This window comes from Lissotriton vulgaris, chromosome 4_1, assembly GCF_964263255.1.
Source record: "Lissotriton vulgaris chromosome 4_1, aLisVul1.2, whole genome shotgun sequence".
Lineage (NCBI taxonomy): Eukaryota > Metazoa > Chordata > Amphibia > Caudata > Salamandridae > Lissotriton > Lissotriton vulgaris.
This window is the reverse complement of record NC_141691.1, coordinates 2,144,293,831-2,144,316,748: the sequence shown is the minus strand read 5'-3', so window position 1 is coordinate 2,144,316,748 and position 22,918 is coordinate 2,144,293,831. Positions and strand designations below refer to the sequence as shown.

General features: G+C 42.9%; 1 protein-coding gene across 1 annotated transcript in view; it reads left to right on the top strand.

Annotated features, from left to right (window-relative positions):
• Nucleotides 1-22,918, top strand: part of LOC147725264 (uncharacterized) — a 533,626-nt gene that overhangs the window by 1,875 nt on the left and 508,833 nt on the right. Inside the window, exons 4-8 of the mRNA XM_086918228.1 lie at nt 1,384-1,524; nt 6,867-6,911; nt 14,403-14,543; nt 16,461-16,601; nt 21,771-21,911. Coding sequence (XP_086774354.1) covers nt 1,384-1,524; nt 6,867-6,911; nt 14,403-14,543; nt 16,461-16,601; nt 21,771-21,911 — 609 coding nt within the window. The remainder of the gene's footprint in view (nt 1-1,383; nt 1,525-6,866; nt 6,912-14,402; nt 14,544-16,460; nt 16,602-21,770; nt 21,912-22,918) is intronic.

Sequence of the window (22,918 nt, the reverse complement as noted above, 5' to 3'; positions counted from 1 at the left end):
GATATAGACACAAAGCACACAATACTTATCAAATGATTCACAGTAAAAGTCACTAATGCACAGTGGGCCCGAGAGCGTATCAAACTATATACTAAGAAAGTCGTATAAGCACCACAACTCAAGTCAGAACAAAGTCGAGAGGACATTGAATCGCTGGGACCTCAAGTAACCACCCAAGGTGAGAAGATAGGGACCGCCCCAGAGCGCATGCATGGTGTGAAAACAAATGCGGGCTCCGTACAACTCTACATGTAAGTCGTGGTACGAGTTTTAAAGATTAAGGACCCTTCCCAGTCTTCCCACTGACATAACAGAAAACATTCGTAAGATAGCCAATTTAAAAACTATCTATAGAAAGAGAAGGATAATATGGATTTGGAAAAAGTCTTAGTGAACAGTAAAATTAAATAAAATACCTGTGTAATGAGTGCTTTGTATAATATGAGCACAAATTCTAAAATATTAGGAGACGAGAGTCTCTGAATCTGATGCATATGTGACCCACTACACATTACCCAGAACTGCACATCTAATTTTTCTACCAATTATTGCAGCACTAGTTTGCTCATGACATAAATGTAAAGTATTTGTCCAATGCAAAGAGTACTTTTCAGCAGATTTCTAGACAAAACTATTGTTGCATTTATGTAAGAGACTTACCTTCTCATTTGGAGGAGGTCATTAAATACAATTGCACAGGAAATATTGATTTCCTTTGTAGACTTTTAGCTGCATAGCTACTTTGGACTGCTGCATATGGCTTCTATTCTATGACATAAAATACTCCAGCTGCCTCACCCATGGTGTCATTGTTGAGTAAATGATGCTAAAACTAGTGGAATATTAGTTGCCTGATCTGAGTGATGGATCTGCCTCTATGTATGTTGAAGGTATTCCTATGGAAGTCTGCTGAACAGAGGGAGTCGCCTTTCACTTATGGATTAGTAACATCTACTTCAACCAGAATGTTAGGCAGGGTAGACACGTAGTCAATTGGAGTGTACTCCCACTTGCAGGTGCATCTGTAGTGTCAACACTTTGAGATGGAATTTCCACTAGACCAGAAAATCCACTGGCAGATGAGGGCATTTGTGGATTTTCCAATAAAGTGTCTTTGTCTATGGTGCTTAGATCTGTTTAGGTGAAGAAACAGCTACTGATGCAGGACAACTCTATCTTTGTTGGAGTGTCTAACTCTGTCTTGGCAGAGGAGGAAAATGCACCGCAATGTGTGTAATCTCTGGATTTTGCCCAAATATCTACAATAGAGTTATGTATGATATAAATTCATCCTGTTGGATTTTGATACATAATCTGCAGTTTCATTTGCTAACCTGCGATTGCAAGATTTATTTGTTATGTAAACAAACCTGTTTTCCACAGTCAAATGTGCCATTGAACCAAAATCCAGAGTCAATTGTGGCTACGGAGGAATCACCAGAGAGCAGTGCAATGTAAAAGGCTGCTGCTATGATGACAGCATAACAGCAACCATTTGGTGCTTCAATCCTCTTCAGCTGAACGGTAAGGGGCTCAGAAGAATGACATCTGTGTTTTCAATTTTTGGTTTCTTGTAAAACAGTTGAGGATATTTTGAAATATCAAATGATTGAAGGAGTGTAAAGCATCTTGTTTTACCAGAATACAATATAATAGTATAGATTAAATAAAAGAGAACAACACAAAGTATTTTTAAAAATATGTATTTATTATATGACACTATCTAGTATGTTGCAGTATCTTCTACATAGAGATCAAGTCAAGTCAAGTCAGAGAATTTATATAGCGCACTACATACCCAGAGGGTCTCAAGGCGCTCAGGAGGGGGAGGAGGATTACTTGTCAAATATCCACGTTTTAAGTTGCTTTCTGAAAGCTAGGTGGTTCTGGGTAAGGCGAAGGTAAGTGGGGAGTGAGTTCCATGTTTTAGCAGCCAGGTAAGAGAAGGATCTGCCTCCCATGGTGGTCTTGTTGATGCGAGGTACAGTGGCGAGGGCTTGGCTGGAGGAACGTAGTTGGCGGGAGGGGGTGTAGAAGGACAGTCTTGAGTTGAGGCATTCTGGTCCGATGTCGTAGAGTGATTTGTGTGCGTGGGTTAGCAGTCGGAAAGTGATTCTCTTATTGACGGGTAGCCAGTGGAGGTCTTTCAGGTGACCAGAGATGTGTTCGTTGCGTGGGATGTCTAATATGATTCTGTCTGAGGCGTTTTGGATTCGTTGGAGTTTCTTTTGGAGTTTAGCGGTAGTGCCTGCGTAGAGGGTGTTTCCGTAGTCCAGTCGGCTCGTGACCAGAGCATGGGTGACAGTTTTCCTGGTTTTGGTGGGGATCCAGCGAAATGTTTTTTTGAGCATGCGAAGAATGTTGAAGCAGGATGAGGATACGGCGCTGACTTGTCTGTTCATTGAAAGTGAAGAATCCAGGATAACGCCTAGGTTCCGTGCGTGGTCTGTCGGGATGGGTGCTTTTCCAAGGGCTTCCGGCCACCAAGAGTCGTCCCATGCAGAGGGGGATGTACCTCGGATGAGGACTTCTGTTTTATCTGAGTTCAGTTTCAGACGGCTGTGTTTCATCCATTCAGCAACTTCTTTCATTCCTTCGTGTAGGTTAGTTTTGGCGGTGCAGGGGTCCTTGGTGAGAGAAAGGATCAGTTGAGTGTCATCTGCGTAAGAGATGATGTTGAGGTTGTGTTGGCGGGCGATGGTCGCGAGGGGGCTCATGTATACGTTGAAGAGGGTGGGGCTGAGAGAGGATCCTTGTGGTACGCCACAGATGACTTCGGTGGCCTCGGACTTGAATGGTGGAAGGCGGACTCTCTGGGTTCTTCCAGTGAGGAACGAGGTGATCCATTCAAGTGCTTTTCCATGTATTCTGATGTTGCTGAGGCGTTGTAAAAGGGTGCTGTGGCAGACTGTGTCGAATGCTGCAGAGAGGTCGAGGAGGATGAGGGCGACTGTGTCTCCATTGTCCAGTAGAGTTCGAATGTCGTCTGTTGCTGCGATGAGGGCGGTCTCAGTGCTGTGTTTTGCTCGGAAGCCAGATTGTGAGGGGTCGAGGGATTTGTTGGCTTCGAGGAAAGCGGCGAGCTGGTTGTTGACAGCTTTCTCGATTACTTTGGCCGGGAATGGAAGGAGCGAGATGGGGCGGTAATTTTTGAGTTCGGTGGGGTCCGCTGTGGGTTTTTTCAGAAGGGCGGTGAGTTCAGCGTGTTTCCAGTTTTCCGGAAAGGTGGCGGAGTTGAAGGAGCAGTTGATGACGTCTCGGAGGTGCGGTGCTATTACGGAGTCTGCTTTGTTGAAGATGTGGTGAGGGCATGGGTCTGTGGGGGATCCTGAGTGGATGGAGTTCATCAGGCGGATGGTGTCCTCAGTGGAGATTGGGTTCCAGTCGTTAAGGGTGTTCGCGGGGGGAGAGTGTTCAGCATGTGGTTGGGTGGGTTGGGCTCCGGGTTGGTTGTCGAAGCTGTTGTGGATGTCTGCAATCTTGTTGTGGAAGAATGAGGCTAGGGAGTTGCAGAGGGCTTGAGAGGGGGTGATGTCGTTGGAGTTGGCCGAGGGATTGGAAAACTCCTTGACGATGTTGAAAAGTTCCTTGCTGTTGTGGGCGTTGTTGTCAAGTCGATCCTTGAATGCTGTTTTCTTGGCCTTTCGGATTAGTTGGTGGTGAGTGCGGGTGGCGTTTTTGAAGGCGTCCTTGGTGCTGGTGGTTGACACAAAGCACACAATAAGTTAGCAAATAAATCACAGTAAATATCACCAAAGGCACAGTGGGCCACGGGGGGACCAAACCATATACTAATAAAGTGGTATAAGAACCACAGATCAAGCCAGGACAATGTTGAGAGGCCGTAGAATCACTGGGACCCCAAGGAACCCCTCAAAATCAGTAGATAGGGACCCCATGAAGAGCATGTGCAGTATGGGACCCCCTCCGCTGCCTCCGTACAAATCTACGTGTAAATCACAGTAAGATTTTTAAAGATTAAGGACCCTTCCCAATGGAACCCTGAAGATACTCAGTTATTTGGAGAGGCACGTCACCCATGGATACCCTAGTATCCACATTACCTATTCCAGGGAATCTGGGTATATAGGGGTCAATTGGTGTCGAAACCGTGTTCAAACCCAATGGAGGACTTCAGAAAAGTCCCACTTCTGGAAGAGGAGAGAGTGCCCCTGGGAATCCAAACATAGATTCTTGAAGAAGAGTACCTGTAAGAAGAGGGGACAGAGCCTATATCACTCGGGAGTGACCAGGAGACATGGAAGACGAATCCGCTCCGATGTCAGGTGCTACACAGATGATGTTGATGAATTTGACTCTGCACTTGTTTGGGCCAGGCGACTCTGAGTATGACCAGGAGCCGGATACAATGTGTCCCACAAAGGATATCAAGTGTTTAGGGGTCTGTTTCTGGTGGGAGCATCAACAAGCCATGTTAAATGCAACCCAAGCAAGAAGTTAAGAAAGTACAAAGGTGGGACCAGCTAGGTCCAGGAGAGTCATGGCATGCCACAAGTAATCAAGGGAGCCCAAAGAAGTCATAGATGACCCTCCACAGGCCGGGGGCACTGTAGTGGCAGTAGGACCTCATGCAGCTTATCAAAGCAGCAAAACACACAAGATGATGGACGGAATGTTGCACAATGGCAAAACATTCACCCCCAGTGACAGATCTGGGTTAAATCCATCGTTATTTTGCTCACCAAGCCACCCCAGTTCAGACATGCCATATGCAAATCAGTCTTGACCCTGTGCCTCATGGGAACAGTCCAGCTCGAACTGCCAAGCCATGTCTTCCCTAAACCGGAATCAAGCATCCTAGGACCGGTTTCTGGCTATCAGCCGTCTTCAGCCAGTATAGCTTGACTCCAGTGGTGTAGTGAGTAAGGGACCCACGTCTGGGCATACCCTTCCCACATAGGGTGAACAGAAAAACACACAACATGATGGACAGAATGATGGACTGAATGGACAGAATTTTCCAGAGGTTGTGGCTACTTGGAGCTCGATGCACTTGTTGCAAGGTTGCCACTAACCCCTTTGCATATGCAAAAGTACCCAGTGCTTAGGGGTTCGGTTATTGCAGTCCCTACGATTTATAATTGACTGAAATTCAGTGATAGCACAGCTCAGGCCTCGAGGGATGAAGAAAACAACCACTTATTTTGTTTAACCCTTCAGAGTCCACAGGAGTCCAGGACCAGTAGAACAGTCAGCAGTGTTGAGGTGCTTGCGAATGCAGGGAAGTAACTCCTTCACTTAAAGGGAGATTCCTTCAAGTGTCTTTGGTGCTCCAAAGGCCTTGGAGGGTTTCTGTATAAAGCCCAGACACAGACAATGCAGCAGACAACCAGGGGGGCGAAGTTGGGCCCTTGCAAAGTCCAGCAAAGTCCAGAGTGTTCTTAAGGTAAAAGGTGAAATCGTATTGGAATTGATTCTTTTCTCACTATGAATCTGTGGACCTACACCCTAGGGAAAGGTTTGCGATGTTTCATGGGACTCTCCCAGGGGAAGGTCTGGAAAGGGGGAGATTATTCCCGTGTCCATTGTCTAGTTTCGCAATATAGCATAAGCAACTGCTCCCAGGACTGCTTTGAATTAGACTGTGCACAGGGACACCAAATATGCACCTGAGGCAGACTTTCTGGCCCTGGTAAGTGCATCCACCCAGCATTAATACACTAAATCCTGTCTTGGAGGTGGTCACACCTACCTGTGACCGGATGCCTATTGTTCCACCTTCTTCTGTCCGAGCTTGGCTCAGCAGCAGGAAGACAGAAACGTGTCTCTGGTCGGCAGCAACCAGTTTGTGCTGTCTGGGTCAAGAATGCTGGTACTGGAAACACTGAGAGCCTAACGGAGGCCTCCTCCAGTGCTTGGAATCATACCTTCTACACCGTTTACGGTGTGGGAGGTATGTTTCCAACATGTTTTAAACCAAGCATGATAGGATTCATTGCAACCAGTTTTGAGATTGTCATTACATAAATATGTGGTGCCCCTCTATGTAGAATATGGCTGCTTCACTGACTACCCGGAAGCATGGACTCTGTAGGCTGCAGGTGTGTCCTGCTCATACCAGATGCACGTTATCACTTAGAGCCATGCATCCTAAAGTTACCCGCCGTTGTAAGACATTATCACAAAATAGCAATTTATTTAACAGTGACAGTGAGGGGCCTTGAAAAGAGTGGGACTTGTGTTAAATACCCGTAGCTAGCTGCTCCCTTTAGTGACAGCGTAGAATTATGTAGGACTGTTCAACGAAAGGGTAGCCAATAGAAGGACAGCTTCAGGTTCAATTAAGGGGGTATGTGTCACAATAGCCTTTCAGCCCACTTGATTTGAAATAGATTGACACAGGTCCCAATGCCACTCCAAGACTCTCCTGCCGCCAAGAGGTGAACTTGCACAACTAGGAGACCCTCAGGGTGGAAAAGGGAATGGGAAAGTGTTGAGACTACCAAGTCTTCCTCGGTCTTCCTTTCTTTTTGAACACACGTCTAGTTCTGGTTCTGCCTTAGGTATGGCTCAGTTCTGGGTGAATCTGGAACAGATTTCAAAATGTGCATGTAAATCTGTTATATATTAAACTCTAATTATCATTATTCATTTTATACTTTTTACATATGTGGTGTTTACTTGGTCTGTGCCTCTCTTCTTAAATGGTGTCAGTGGTAATCACCTTGTTATTTCTGTAATAAGCAATACCCAAGAATTCCTGATTTATTGTAGTTTGTCTTTCTATTTACGTAGTGAATTATATTTCTTAACTTTATATTTTTTTGTGTTAAGCTTTGATTAATATCTTGTTCAGTATAACCTTCTTCTAGTCTAATACATATATCTTTCCCTTTTTCTTCTAGAAACAACTTCCAGAGATTCCTCAACAACCGTAAACCCAGATAACAGTAAGTATATTCTTCTTATGTACCTAAATGCAACTCTAGTTTCTGGCTCCCTAACAGTTAAGCCTCCTTATTCAACTAATCGCAAATGTAACAATAGTTTCTTTAAAAACAGAATTCCTCTCAAGCGCTGCTTAATTGCTAACGACAACACTGTTGCTTCACAGTAAATTCCGCTAAAAATGCTGATCAATAAACACACACAACACTGTTACTTCACATTGAACTGATCTCAAAATGCTGGTTCGACTACTACTACCCAAGCAATTACGTGGTAAATTTACAATGCATCAACGTAAACTAAGCAACGGAAGCTTCGCCCTCTACTCTGACTAAATGGTTTTACGCCGCGTCAAATTCCGCTGCCGGTCCCTCTTTAAACTCAGGTGAAGTGCAAGATTCCAGAGGGAACGCCTCTTGACATTCTGATAGGGCAACCTGTGACATAACACTAGACGGCTGACCCTGATTTTCCTTAATGGCGGCCATCTTATTATTCCGACTGATATTTTTAAGTGCTCTGCACCCTTGGTTGAATATGTCGGGGGGAGTGATGGTACCTATTGATATCTTGCTTAGTCCCGAGCGTAGATGGGTTCTGACAGTATGTTCATTAATGCATAAATTATCCACATTGAGCTTTATTAGAATTTGAAGGCATATACAAATTGGTATGTCATAATAAGAAGTGTTTAGGGGTGTAGTCTGGTTGGTGCTAGAAAAAGTCCATAACATCCAAGGGAAAGATAAAGTGGAGACCAAACAACAGACTTGCTACAAGTTGTCTCTAATATTAATTGTCTTGCCTACTATTACGAAGTTAGCTAGAAAAAGATGAACAATTTAATGATTAAAATCCGTTTTGGGGCTTGATTTCTTTGTTGGCACATTTGATATCAGATCTTGAAACTAATGGCATACGTCCTCTGATTCACCGTTGGAGTCTCTGTCGTAAGGCTCAACCCATTGAGTGTCCACTTGCCTACACACGGTTATAGACTCTTCTCAGACCAATGAAAACGTATCAGCTGGACTCTATTTACTAATATATTTGGGATTGACTAATCAAGGTATGCACTCTATCAAAGCTTATGGCACATGTAATAAAGCAAACAAGATATTCATCACACTTTAACAGCGTATCCTAGGCTCCAAACTCTAAATGTGGCTCTCACTTCTTCAGTACTTTGTTCTGCTGTTTGCAAACCGGACCCCAATATTTTGGTCAATGTAACAGATGTGATATGAAACACTACATAAAAGTGTATTTAATTATAAATAGCCAGGAAATTATTTTGAGAGTCTAAAACATATGGCAGATGTCAATTTTACATAACCAATTACCTTTGTAAAATATGTAGTAACTGATGTGTTTATGGCTATTTCTTTCATTGTTAAACATGAATATACGTGTAAACATGCTCATGAATGGTATAAAACTGGTGTTTCCCTCTAAGGGAATTCGGCTGGATTCGGCCACATTTTTACAATATTCACGTAAAATACGCTAACAAACAAAATACATATTTTGTATACTTAATGCTTTCTTGAAAATCTGGAAAGGTGATCCAGGTCATATCTGTGGAATACCCAATGTCCTGAAGACAACTGTGTGCAGCATGACCGTCCCTCTGTTATGGGGTCCCTGAATTTGTATTGTACATGTCAAGTATCCTTGCATGGAAAAGGGCAAGCTTCATCCCTCTGCCGAAAAGGCCTAACTCAAACCCAGAAACGCTTTATAATTTTAGACCAATATCCCTGCTCCCAGGAGCCTCTAAGATACTGGAAAAACAGTGAATGTTCAGCTAATGTCGTTTCAAGGAACTTTCAACCTTCTTCAAACCTCACAACCTGGCTTCAGACCCCGGCTGAGTACTGAATCTGCACTGATGGAGATTATGGATTCCATTAAATTCACACTAGACGCCAGATTTAATGCCGTCTTGAACGGATCCTTCTGGCAAATAGCCGCACCACTATAGGGTTGGAGGACACGGCCTTAGCCTGGCTAGAATCCTTTATAAAGGATAGAGAACAGATATCTGGCTCAAACCATTCCGCTCTGAATCAAAATGAATCAAATACAGCATTCTCTAGGGATCGGCCCTGAGCCCCACTCTTTTTAATGTATGTGATCCCACTGGGTAACCTCATAGAGTCCTTTGGCATTCAGGAACTTTCCTACATGGATGAATTGCTTCCTACATATAACAAAAATAACCTTAAGACCCAGGAAACATTTTCAGCATGCATGACTGCAGTATTAGGCTGGCTCAAATGCAACGCTCTATCAATTAATCAATCATGGAATTATAAGCAGGCTACTCACACATGAGGGACTCAAGGCGCTGGGGGGTCCGCAGATCTGTTTAGCAGAAGAGCCAGGTCTTGAGGGTCTCCTGAATGTGTTCAGGGAGGGGGCTCATCTGATGTCTGCTGGTAGCTCTTTCCAGGTCTTGGCTGCAATGTGAGAGAAGGATCTTCCACCTGCTCTGGCTCTGTGGAGGCGCAAGGTTTCGGCCAGTGCGAGATTAGAACACCGGAGGTTTCTTTTGGGTACGTGGAAGTTTCTGTCATTGAGGAATTTGGCTCAGTTGCTGTGTAGGATTTTGAAGGCGTGAGTGAGGATTTTGAAGGTGACTCTTTTCTCCACAGAGAGCCAGTGGAGACTTCATAGGTGTTTTGGCTGATGTGTTTGTGTCGAGGGATGCCGTGGACGAGTCTGGTGGTGGTGTTCTGAATTGTCTGAAGTTTGCACAGTAATGACTTGTTGATGCCGGCGTAGAGTGTGTTTCTATAGTTCAGTCTGCAGGTGATGAGTGCGTGGCTGACTGTCTTCCTTGACTCAGGGGGATCCACTTGAAGGTCTTGCGGAGGTTGTTGAAGTAGCTGGAGGTGACTGCATTGACCTGTTGGTTCATGGTTAGTGATGAGACGAGTATGATGCCCATGTTCTTGGCGTGGTCTGAGGGGGTAGGTGGGCTTCGGAGGGCGGTCAGCCACCAGGTGCTGTCGTCCCAAGCAGAAGAGTTGGTACAGAGGATGAGTACTTCTGTTTTCTCAGTGTTGAGCATCAGGCAGCTGTTCATCCAGACTGCGACGTCTTGCATTCGTTTTTGGAAGTTGAGTTTGGCAGTGGTGGAGTCTTTGGTGAAGGAGAGGATGAGCTGGGTGTCATCGGCGTAAGATACGATGTTTGACCGTGTTGTCGGAAAATGGTTGCAAGGCGGGCCATGTAGATGTTGAAGAGGGTGAGGCTCAGTGATGAACCCTTTGGGACTCCGCAGGTGATTTTCATGGGGTCGAAGATGAAGGGTGTGAGTCTGATTCTTTGGATTCTTCCGGTGAGGAATGATCGGATCCAGTGCATGGTTGTATCTTGTATACCTGCTTCGTGTAGTCTGGCGACTAGTGTATGGTGGGAGACGGTGTCAAAGGCCGCTAATCGGTCGAGTAGGATGAGGGTTATGGATTGGCCTTGGTCCAGAAGGTTGAGAATGTCATCTGTGGCAGCGAGTAAGGCTGTGTCTGTGCTGTGGTTGCTTCGGAATCTGGATTGGGACGGGTCGTGGCCAGCGTTTTCTTCAATGAATTGTGTCAGTTTCTTGTTGACTGTTTTCTCTGCAACTTTGGCTGTGCAGGGGTGGAGCGTGAAGGCTGATAGTTCTTGAGGTCGGTGGGGTCTGCTGTGGCTTCTTCAGCAGGGGTCTGACTTCTGCATGCTTCCAGTCATCATTGAAGGTGTCTGTTTTGAAGGTGGTTTTGATGGTACATAGTAGTTTGAGCGCGAAGGCAGCCGCAGCTCTATGGTAGATTTGAGCAGGGTAGGGGTCAGTGTGGCCCTGAGTGGATGCTTTTTATGGTCTAGGCGGTGTCTTCGGCCGTGATCGGTGTCCAGTTGGAGATGGTGGGCTGGCTGGTGTTTCTGGGGATGTAAAAGAACTGTCACTAACTAATGCTAAAGCTAGTTAGCAGCAGTTTTCCTAACACAGCTTATCAGCAAAAATGATCGCCCTATTGGCGATGTATATTCAATACATCGCTACATGACAATAGTTCTAGGTAGCTGTGGTGAAAACTGCCATTAACACTAGTGTGAAGGTGATACAAATTCTTGCGTTAGTAGACGAAAACTGATGAAAGGCCAATTTGCGGGCAAATAACTGACATTAGTCAGTCTAACGTGACTTTTTTTGCCTTAAGAGGCAAACATAGTCTATATATCCTCCCTTAATGAGAAATAGGAATAAAAAATAAAAAGAATGCAGATTGGATCAGCCAGGGCCAAGTGCAGCACAGATCAACAACCCTCTCCAAGTCCCCTAACAGCCAGGATGATGAGTCAAAGTCCCAGGGGAAGAGGAAATACAGGGCTACAATCATGAAAAGAGGTGCATCACTGGGCAAAACCAGTGATGTACCACTCATCATTGCCCATTCCTTGAACCACCAAGGCATCCAAAACCTTGAAAGGGTGGCCAGTCCCTGGGGCCCAATGGCCTTGCTGGGCTCACTTCCTGGCCCCCGGGTGGGATACGGGCTGCTGTGGAGTTGCTGGCACATGGTGGTAGACATTCATGCATTGCTGATCACCCTTACCTGGTGGTGAAGTCTGCCAGGTCACATGGAGACATGTTGCTGACTTGTGTGAGAAGACTGCCTGGTGCCCCTTGGTGCTGTGAATGGTAGAGGTGCTCCTGTGCCGCAATGTAGGGAGGTCTGCATTGCATACCACGCGCCACCACTACACTGGGATGCACAGAGGACATTAACAATGGTGGGCCATGCCTCTTTGCATCACAGGCCAGAGGATTTTGCGCTGGCCGGATGCTGTTGATGGTGAGGCCCATGAGCTGCGCCGAACTTGTGTGACAGGAGCACTGCAACTTCATGCCTGAGGGGGCCCTGTTGCATCACCTGCATACAGAGGTTCCCCAGTCGACTTGGCATTGACTGCTGTACCCTAGCTTGTGAAATCCTGCTTGGCTCAGGCTCCTGAGTCACAGATTTGGACAGAGTACAGCAAATTGTGCCACAGCGTCAATGCCCAGTTTGGTTATCGTTACGGGAGGTCGGAGTAGGGTATTTTTGAGCTCTGCCCCTTCTGGATATGTGAGACACAATACACTAAACCCTGTGTGGGAGGTGGTCAAACCTCCCTGTTGCAGGATACCTTTGTTCTGTCTTACGCTGCTCGAGCTTGGTCAGCATCAGCCGTGTTGTGCTGTCCTGGTCTAGAGGACTGGTACCTGGAGCTCTTAGGGCCTATTATCTAAACCTGTCAAAATTCATTAAAACTATTATGCATTATATGCAAAATCAAAGATCCAAAACATTTCAGTACAGCTAATAATCATTATAATGGCTATTGGGTAGTTTCAACATCTTAGAACTAGGTTTCCAAGCATCTAACAGGTATCTGGACACTTGTTACAATCCTGATGATATCTTTTAGTTAGTTTCCAACTAAAATTCATCATATCGAGATTAACCACACTCTTCTAATCTGTACTTTTCACTCTTCAAAGTGTACTTTGGACAGAAGAACAAAAAGTGTTCTTCAAGTTCGACTATGCATGAGGGGCAGATGGACAGGATATTAGCACCCTTCCATTTGCAGCAGAATTCATTGACTGGCAAAATGCTGCACCTTATCTTCGGAAATAAAGATTTTGATAATGGAGGTTCTATGTGGTTCAGAAATTACTCTAAATGTATGTTGTGTTTAAAATTCAGAAACATTCTTTTTAATTCCCCTGTAGTTCCTTTGTTTAGCAATATTTCATCAACATAAAGCCAGTATCTCTTTTTAAGGATTGACAAAATTTCTTTTTTTTGTATACTGCTGGTATTAGTCCAAAACTCACTCATACCCAACCTGTACAACCAACTCCTTAAGTACTTGAGCCACGGAATACACCCTCCAGCATCACATCAACTAATGATTCTCTCATGGGGAGTGGTGAATTATTTGACCAGACCCAAATTCGATATGCAAGGGGCCTGAAAGCAATTACATATGCTACATTTTTTAATAGCCAAGTTCAAGCACATAGAGATCAGGGCGGCATTTCGAGGAAGTTCCAGGACCAATCTTGTTAAATAATTTTCATTATATTCATTATTTTTTCCCCAAACCTCTGTGCCATACAGTGCTCATACAATGCTCTTTGGTTAATACACTTGAACCGGGACAACAGAAATATGAAATGAAATACCACCATTTGTAAAGCGCACAGTCGCCTCCGGAGAGGAGTACCGGTGCTGGGGGCTGTTGGGAAGATTAAATGAGCTATTGCCCAGAGTCACATTGTGGTAGTCTAACCTTTCGCTGGCACCGGGAATCGAACTGTGAGCCCCTGTGTTCTGGAGTCAGCCACCCTGGCCACTGCACCACACCTCGTCCCTGGTCTATAAATTGACATTTTGAATTTTTTAACCAAAGCAGAACTTACATGTTGGAGTGAAAGCTGGATGTTTGCCATTTGTGGGCCCCATGATAATGAATTTGTCATCTTACGCCTCGAATTGTCGAATTGCTTCACCTGTTCTAACAAAGTGGAACCCACTGTTATCTTGCCCCTAAAAGAGTTATGTGGGTTGAATACCATTGATTTAGTTTTCTTGGTATTAATTTCTGAAAGAAACTCCCCACAAGCTGCTCTAAATGGTCCACTAGATTTTGAAACCCGATCGGGTCCTACAATTAAATAGGGTATTATTGGAAAAAAGCAAAGATGCCACTGGTTGACGAGGAAGCTTGGGGGGGATTGAATTTGCAATTTGTTTGTGATTCAATCAATCCATTAATGTAAAGATTGAACAGAGTAATCCCAAGTAAACATCCTTGACGCATGCATCTGTTTACCCTACTGCAGTCAGTCAACTTACCACCCTCCCCAGCTGACTTGTGCATCATTATCCCTGTGAAGTCTAATCAATATCTGCAATAAATTAGTCGGAACCCAAGCTTATTCAGGGTTACCCCATAATTAATTTTCAGGGGACTAGATCTAATGTGGCATGCATGTCCCCAAACACAGCATATACATGTTCCCTTTGGATTGTCACAAATTACCACAAAATCATTTAAAAACAGGACAATTGGTCTATGGTACTTGTCTTTTCTCTAAAACCTGACTGCAGGGGTGACAATGTTTTCCCTTGTATCATGCAGTCTAAACACCTCTCCAGCAAATGCCTGCAAAATAGTTATTGTGCTATATCAATCAAGCTGATAGGTCTGTAAATGGCCAGATTGCTTTTGTCCCCCTCTTTGAATAAGGGGACTACCTCTCCACCTAACCAAGAATCTGGTATATCTGCTCCCTTTAAAATAGCATTAAAGCTATCCCCAAATTTCGGATTCCGAGAGATAAAGATCACCCCAAATTTTTGTCTAAATCTGGTGCTCTACCCCGTTTGTAATGTGGCAATTGCCCCCTGATTGTAATATGTATTTTTTTATGTAAACAAACGTGTTTTCCACAGTCAAATGTGCCATTGAACCACAATCAAGAGTCAATTGTGGCTACGGAGGAATCACCAGAGAGCAGTGCAATGTAAAAGGATGCTGCTATGATGACAGCAAACCGGGAACCATCTGGTGCTTCAATCCTTTTCAGTCGAACGGTAAGATGCTTAGAAGGACCTCTGTTTTTTTAATTTCTGGTTTCTTGTAAAACAGTTGAGGATATTTTGAAATATCAAATGATTGACTAGATTTATACAGCAAAATCCCTCTTGTTGTGCAGTACATGCCAAATTCACATAAGAAACTACTGGCACAATGGCCTCCTCCATACTATCTGTGCGGTACAGGTAAGTTTGACTTTGAATACTATGCAGTTGGAATCACCTGTATTGCCTTGAGTGAGAAGCTGGCCTGGTATATGATGTCCACTAATGTAAGTGGGCACCTGGCACCATTCCAGACAACCCTTGTGGTGATTTAAGAGGTCTTAGACAACCTTTAAAGCTCTCTAGGTGGTAGCTGAGGAGAGCAGCCTTCAGGGTAAGTCTTGAAGGAGTATAAAGCAGCTTGTTTTACCAGAATGCAATCTTATAGGATAGATTAAATGGAAAGGAACGACAAAACGTATTTTAAATAATATCTATATATTATGAGACTATCTAGTACTTTAAAAAATCTCCTACACCGATATAGACACAAAGCACACAATACTTTAGCAAATAAATCACAGTAAATAGTACTAATGCACAGTGGGCCCGAGAAGGTATCAAACCATATACTAAGAAAGTCGTATAAGAACCACAACTCGAGTCAGGACAATCTCGAGAGGACGTAGATTCAATGGGACCTCAAGGAACCACCCAAGGTGAGAAGATTGGGACCGCCCGGAGAGCGCATGTACTGTGGGAACACTAATGTGGGCTCCGTACATCTGTACGTGTAAGTCGCGGTTGGAGATTTAAAGATTAAGCACCCTTTCCAGTCTTCCCACTGTTATAACAGAAAATACCCAAAACAACTTTGTCAGATGACATCTGGTAAATATTCGTAAGATAACCAATTTGAGAAATATCTATAGAAAGAAAAGGATAATTTGAATTTGGAAAAAGTATTAGTGAACAGAAGAATTAAATAAAACACCTGTGTAATGAGTGTTTTGTAGAATATGAGCAATAATTCCAAAATGTTAAGAGACGAGAGTCTCTGAATCTGATGCATATGTAACCCACTACACATTACCCAGAACTGCTCATCTAATTTTTCTGCCAATTATTGCAGCACTAGTTTGCTCAGGACATACATGTAAAGTATTTGTCCAATGCAAGGAGTACTTTTCAGCACATTTCTAGAGAAAAGTATTGTTGCATTTATGTAAGAGACTTTCCTTCTCATTCGGAGGAGGACAGTAAATAAAATCTCACAGAAAATGGTTGATTTCCTTCTTGGACTTCTAGCTGAATAGCTACTTTGTACTGCTGCATAAGGCAGATATTCCATGACATAAAATACTCCAGCTGCTTGTCCCATGGTGTCATTGTTGAGTAAGTGATGCTAAAACTAGTTGAATATTAGTTGCCTGATCTGAGTGATGGATGTCCCAATATGTCTGTTGGAGGTATTCCTGTGCAGTGTGCGGAACAAAGGGAGTGGACTTTCACTTATGGATTAGTATCATCTACTTCACCCATCATGTCAGGCAGAGTAGAAAAGCAGTCATTGGCAGTGTAATCCCACTTGCAGGTGCATCTGTAGTGTCCACACTTTGAGATGGAAATTCCACTAGCCCAGAAAATCCACTGGCAGAGGAGGGCATTTGTGGATTTTCCATTGAAGTGTCTTTGTCCATGGTGCTTACATCTGCTTAGGTGAAAAAACAGCTACTGATAAGTGATGGAGATTCCAACTCTCTCTTGGCAGAGAACGAAAATGCACCACAATGTGTGTAATCCCTACATTTTGCCCACAGATGTACAATAGAGTTACCTATAATGTAAATTCAACCTCATGTTTCATTTGTGAACCTGTAATTGCACGATTTATTATTATACAAAAGTTATCAAACATGTTTTCCACAGACAATTGTAGTGTTGAGCCAAAATCAAGAGTCAATTGTGGCTACAGAGGAATCACCAAAGACCAGTGCAATGTGAAAGGATGCTGCTATGATGACAGCCAACCGGGAACCATCTGGTGCTTCAATCCTCTGATTCCGAACGGTAAGGTGCTCAGAAGAATGACGTCTGTGTTTTCAGTTTCTGGTTTCATGTAAAACAGTTGAGGCTATTTTAAAATATTTATTGTTTCTTTATTTCGGCCGAATGGCCATAAAAGACACACGTATATACATGCATGAAACAGAGAAAAAAAAAAAATCATAACAGTATACATGCATCAATTCATTTAAAACAACGAATTTCTAAAATAGAGTGCAGAATTAATTTTCACCAATCAATTTAAAACATCATTCATTTAGCAGCAAGGTTTAGTCTTTAGAATTAGTCCAACTTAAAGCATCTGTCCCAATTTCTTTCGGGCGATGTACACAAAGTAGAGGAACCTATTAATGCTGAATACGATAGACTGAGCAGTATTAGTTTTTAGGATCCTGTATGCTGTTAGACAGGATCTGGTTCCTAAAAGTACACATATGGGTTTAAGCCATCTTTTCCGAGCTTTCAGATACGCTTTACATATAAACAACATGTGAACCTCCTTCTCCTTACACGAATCTGAGCACATAGGACATCTCTCACTTATACTATTCAGACAATCCGGTTTATTCTTTGACCAACGCTCTATGTTGGAATTCAGCATGAGATTCCCATACCTAAATTTCAGGAAGAGAGTCTTAGCAACAGGGGGCTCTATTTCGTCCAAAAAGGATTCAAAACAAGGTTCATTTTTGAAGGACAAAATGTTTTGGGTTAGAGTGCCAATTCTGCTTTCGTGAGCATGCCTATTATTCATAAAGGACCAGTAGGCTCTTTTTACCATGGGTTTAGCAAAGGTAGGTAGGTTCTCTGGGTTTTCCCAGAACGAATGTAAGCCCAGAATTACGAGCCATTTTTTAATATGCCCGAACCACCGAAGGGAATTAAAAGAATCTAAGTTCATTACTTCTCGGAGACCGTTCCTGTAGTCTATTAATGCTGGGGTGGACCAAATCCTTATCCAGAACATTAACGGTCTTATAGTAGTTAGATGGTCGGTTCGTTTAAAATTCAAATCGAGCTGAAGGGGAATTAGTGGTGTACTAGTTGGGACCCTTACAATTGTTCTCATAAATTTATTATCCAGGCCTTGAAAACTCTCCCTGGCCCAGGGTCCCCATATCTCAGCCCCATATAGGGCGGCAGATTGAATTTTGAATTTAAAGAGTTCAAGTACAGGTGTTACACTTTTACTTGTACTAGCATTCAATCTACAGATTATTGGTTTGGCATTATGAGCATATGACACCTTGCTTTTCTCGATTTGGGCCTTCCATGTTAACTTAGAGTCAAGTACAACCCCCAAATAGGTGAAGTTCTCCACGGTACCTAGAGTTTCCAAGTTCAACATCAGGTTCCCTCTGTCCGGCCTACTAGGATTCAAAGCCATACATTTGGTTTTATCAACGTTTATTTCTAGCCCTTTGGTCACACAGTAGCTACTAAAGGAGTTTAGGAGGGCCTGGAGGCCCTTCTTGGTTTGGGATATTAAGATGGTATCATCCGCGAAGAGCAACGCAGGCACCCTCTCTCCATTGAGCTGAGGTGAATCATTGCTACAAGCATTAAGATAATCAGGAACATCGTTGACAAAAATAGAAAACAGGGTGGGGGCCAGGACGCATCCCTGTTGGACACCACGCTTAATCGGGATGTCACGCGTCAATTCGCCATTCGGACCCCATCTGATGTTTGCATGATTTCTAGCGTGTAGCTCAATTATGTGGACCAAGAGGCTTCCTGGTAGGCCGGCTTTGTTTAAAGATCTCCTGAGCAAGTTGCGAGGAACAAGGTCAAATGCCGCTCTCAAGTCAATGAAGGCTACATACAAATGACCTTTCCTAATGTGAACATACTTCCAATACAGACAACAAAATCTAAAGACCTGGTCTATGGTGCTAATCTTAGACCTAAAGCCTGCCTGAAATTTGGAAAGTATAGCTGACTCCTCCAGCCAATCATTTATCCTGAATAGCAAGTGTTTGGTATAGAGTTTTTGCAGAATGTCCATTAAACTAATAGGTCTGTAGTTTGAGGGGACGGATCTATTCCCCTTTTTGAAAATTGGGACAACTTCTGCTGCACGCCAACTATCAGGGAATTTGCAACTTACGGACAGAGCATTAAACAGACGATTAATATAGGGGGCCCAGACTTCAGATTCATGTTTATAGAGGTCACCCGGTATTTTATCTGGGCCGGGAGCTTTGTTATTTTTTAATTCATTGATTGCCCTATTTGTTTCGTCCAGGGTAAAATCAAGGCATACAGGTAGTGGAAGTGAACATGGGAACTCCTCATCACCACTGTCATATTGTTTATACAAATTGGTAAAATGTGTCACCCATGTCATTTCATCAATGAACGTGTCCTTCACAGGTCTTCCTGCATGCCCCCCGTTTGCAACCAACCTCCAGAAGCCAACATTATCATTTTGTTTTGCAGCAGCCAACATGTCAGCCCAAATTAGCTCTTCCCATGTTTTTTTCGAAACTTTTTGAACATACTTATACTCGTCCCTGGCGAGTCTAACATCATCTTGTGATTTGTTTTTAATAGCATTTAAGAGCTTCCTCTTAGCCGTTTTACATATATGATCATACCAAATTTTCCCATGGCATCCCACTCGTACATTTTGCTGTTTCTTCTTTGGCATTTTGGACATATAAATTCTTAATTAATTAAAGAAAACCTTGTGTAGCTCAACAACGTGATCACAGCTATCAGTTAACAAAGGTTGTCCTACTAAGGGTGCAAAAGTCTTATCAAACAGTGAGTAGACTGCAGCTAAGGTCTTACCTTCAGTTAAAAGATGAGGCCATTTTAGAGCACGTCTGTTATTATTAATTATATGTGCATGTTCGCATAAATCATCAGTAACTAACTCACTTGACGTAGGAGCGGGGATATCTCTGATCATGTGTCATCAATATAAAGTTCCAGAGGATAATGATCACTCTCGGCCCTTGTTGATACTTTAAAGTCAATCATAAAGTGCCAAATATTTAGTAAAACAAAAATAAAATCTAGCCTGCTTTTTGATTTCCCAAAGGTTGGTTGTTTGGTTAGGTCTGAGGGAAAGCGACCATTGCACGCTCTAAGACCGTGGTCAACTGTTAGCCTCAGTAGTTGAACCACCAAAATGGTACACGGGACATAGTTAGAAGTTTCAAGCTGAGGAATATTATAAGCCTGATCTTCATCTTGGAAAACATCAGTAATCCCGAGGATCGGTTCGAAATTGCAATTCAAGTCGCCTCCCAATATCACAGGGACTTCGCCCCCCACCCTTTTCAAAAAAGAGTCCAGGATTTCCAAAGTGGGCGATACCTTGGAATGCCCTCTTTAAAATATAAACGGTTGACTAGATTTTGACAGTGAAATCCCCCTCTTTGTGGAGTACATGCCAAATTCACATACAAAAGTAGTGACACAATGGTCTCCACCATACTTTCTATTGCCTTCTGTGAGAAGCTGGCCTGGTATATGATGTCTACTAATGTAAGTGGGCAACGTGCACCATTCCAGACAACCCTTGTGGTGATTTAAGAGGTCTTAGACAACCTTAGACGCTCTCTAGGTGGTAGCTGTGGAGAGCAGCCTTCAGGGTAAGTCTTGAAGGAGCGTAAAGCAGATTGTTCTACAAGATTGCAATATTATAGTATAGAATAAATGAAAAAGAAGTACACAAAGTATTTTTTGAAATATGTATTTATTATATAACACTATCTAGTACGTTACAGTATCTCCTACACGGAGATGGACACAAACCACACAATACTTTAGCAAAGAAATCACAGTAAATAGCACTAATGCACAGTGGGCAGAGGGCGGGACTAAACCTTATACAAAGAACATGGTATAAGAACCACGACTCGAGTCAGGACAATATCAAGAGGACGTAGAATCACTGGGTCCCCAAGGAACCACCCAAGGTGAGTAGATAGGGACCCTATGGAGAGCATGCACAGTGTCGGAGCACTACTGCAGGCTTGGTACTAATCTACGTGTAAGTCACGGTTTGAGTTTTAAAGATTAATAATCCTTCCCAGTCTTCCCAATGATACAACAGGAAATAATCAAAACGACTTTGCCAGCTGACATCACATAAATATTCATAAAATTGTCAATTTGAGTAATATCTATACAAAGAGAAGGATAATTTGAATTTGGAATAATCTTAGTGAAAAGTAGGACTCAATAAAACAGCTTTGCAATAATTGCTTTGTAGGATATGAGCATAATTCTAAAATATAAAGTGATGAGAGGCTCTGAATCTGACAAATATGTGATCAACTACACATTACCCAGAACAGCTCATTTCATTTTTCTGCCAAATATTGCAGCACTAGTTTGCTCAGGAGATATCAATAAAAAAAAATTCCAATTTAAGGAGCACTTTTCAGCAGATTTCTAGAGCAAACAATTGTTGCAGTTATGTAAGAGACTTTCCTTCTCATTCGGAGGAGGACAGTAAATAAAATATCACAAGAAATGGTTGATGTACTGCGTGGACTTCTAGCTGCATAACTACTTCCGGGTGCTGCATATGGCTGCTATTCCATGACATAAAATACTCTAGCTGCTTCACCCATGGTGTCATTGCTGAGTAAATGATGCTAAAACTAGTTGAATATTAGTTGCCTGATCTGAGTGATGGATCCTCCACTATGTCTGTTGGAGCTATTTCTTTGCAGTCTGCTGAACAAATGGAGTCGCCTTTCACTTAAGCATTAGTATCATCTACTTCACCCAGCATGTTAGCCAGAGTAGACACGCAGTCATACGCAGTGTACTACCACTTTGTGGGTGCATCTGTAGTGTCCACCCTCTGAAATGGAAATTCCACTAGCACAGAAAATCCACTGGCTGAGGAGGGATTTCGAGGATTTTCAATTAAAATGTCTATGTCCATGGTGCTTAGATCTGCTTAGTTGAAAAGACAGCTACTGATGCAGGACAACTCTATCTTTGATTGAGATTCCAACTCTGTCTTAGCAGAGAAGGAAAATGCACCACAATGTGTGTAATCTCTGTATTTGCCCACATATCTACAATTGAGTTACGTATGATATAAATTCAACCTGATGGATTTTGATAGACAATCTGCAGTTTCATTTGCTAACCTGTAATTGTAAGATGTATTTTTTATGTAAACAAACGTGTTTTCCACAGTCAAATGTGCCATTGAACCACAATCAAGAGTCAATTGTGGCTACGGAGGAATCACCAGAGAGCAGTGCAATGTAAAAGGCTGCTGCTATGATGACAGCAAACCGGGAACCATCTGGTGCTTTAATCCTTTTCAGCCGAACGGTAAGGTGCTAAGAAGAAGGACGACTATGTTTTCAATTTCTGGTTTCTTGTAAAACAGTTGAGGATATTTTGAAAAATCAAATGATTGACGAGATTTATACAGAAAAATCCCCCTCTTTGTGGAATACACGCCAAATTCACATAAGAAACTACTGGCACAATGGCCTCCACCATACTATCTATGCAGTACAGGAAAGTTTGTCTTTGAATACTTCGGAGTTGGTACGACTTGTATGGCCTTCTGTGAGGAGATGGCCTGGTATATGATGTCCACTATTGTAAGTGGGCACCTGGCACCATTCCAGACAAGAGTTCATCAAAATGAGGGAAGAGGAATAGCTGTCCTATCTGTTCCCCAGAATTAGGCAGAGTTAATCAATGGTGGATAGGACACTTGTAACCACTTATACCAAGAGAAATATTTGGAAAACCCTCATAAACGTTGTGTATAACGAAAGCGGTATATGTTGTTGGCCGCCCCACACAAACGTTATGGCAGCAATCATTGGGTTTAACAATTTGTAAATTGCCAGCCTCACCCGAGGCGTTCTCTGGTTTTTTTGTGGCAGTCTCCAGAGAATTTTAGAGTTACCCCACTGAAAGTGCGCAAAAAGGTTTTGTTTAAAAAAGCTTCCAGACGACTTAGATACTCTTTATTAGTATCGCTGGACTGCTAGGTTAAAAAAGATTGGGTATGCTCACAGGAAGTTTAGGTATCCATAGCATATGTTAATAAGACTGAAAGAACGTCGACATGTTTCTGCTCTGTTGGCCAAATGGTCTAAGAGCATTCATCAGGACAAATACAACACTTAACACAGATAGAAAACATATCACTGTTTGTGATGTTGATGGGTAGATTTATAAACTTATTAGTCTTACCCTTCTGTTTGAGGTTATCTGAGGTCACCTAAAAATTATTAAAGAAAAAGGTGGGGTCACTACTAGCATTTAACCAATATTCAGGAAATGGTTGACAAACAGGACTTTGTACTGTTTTTACAAAA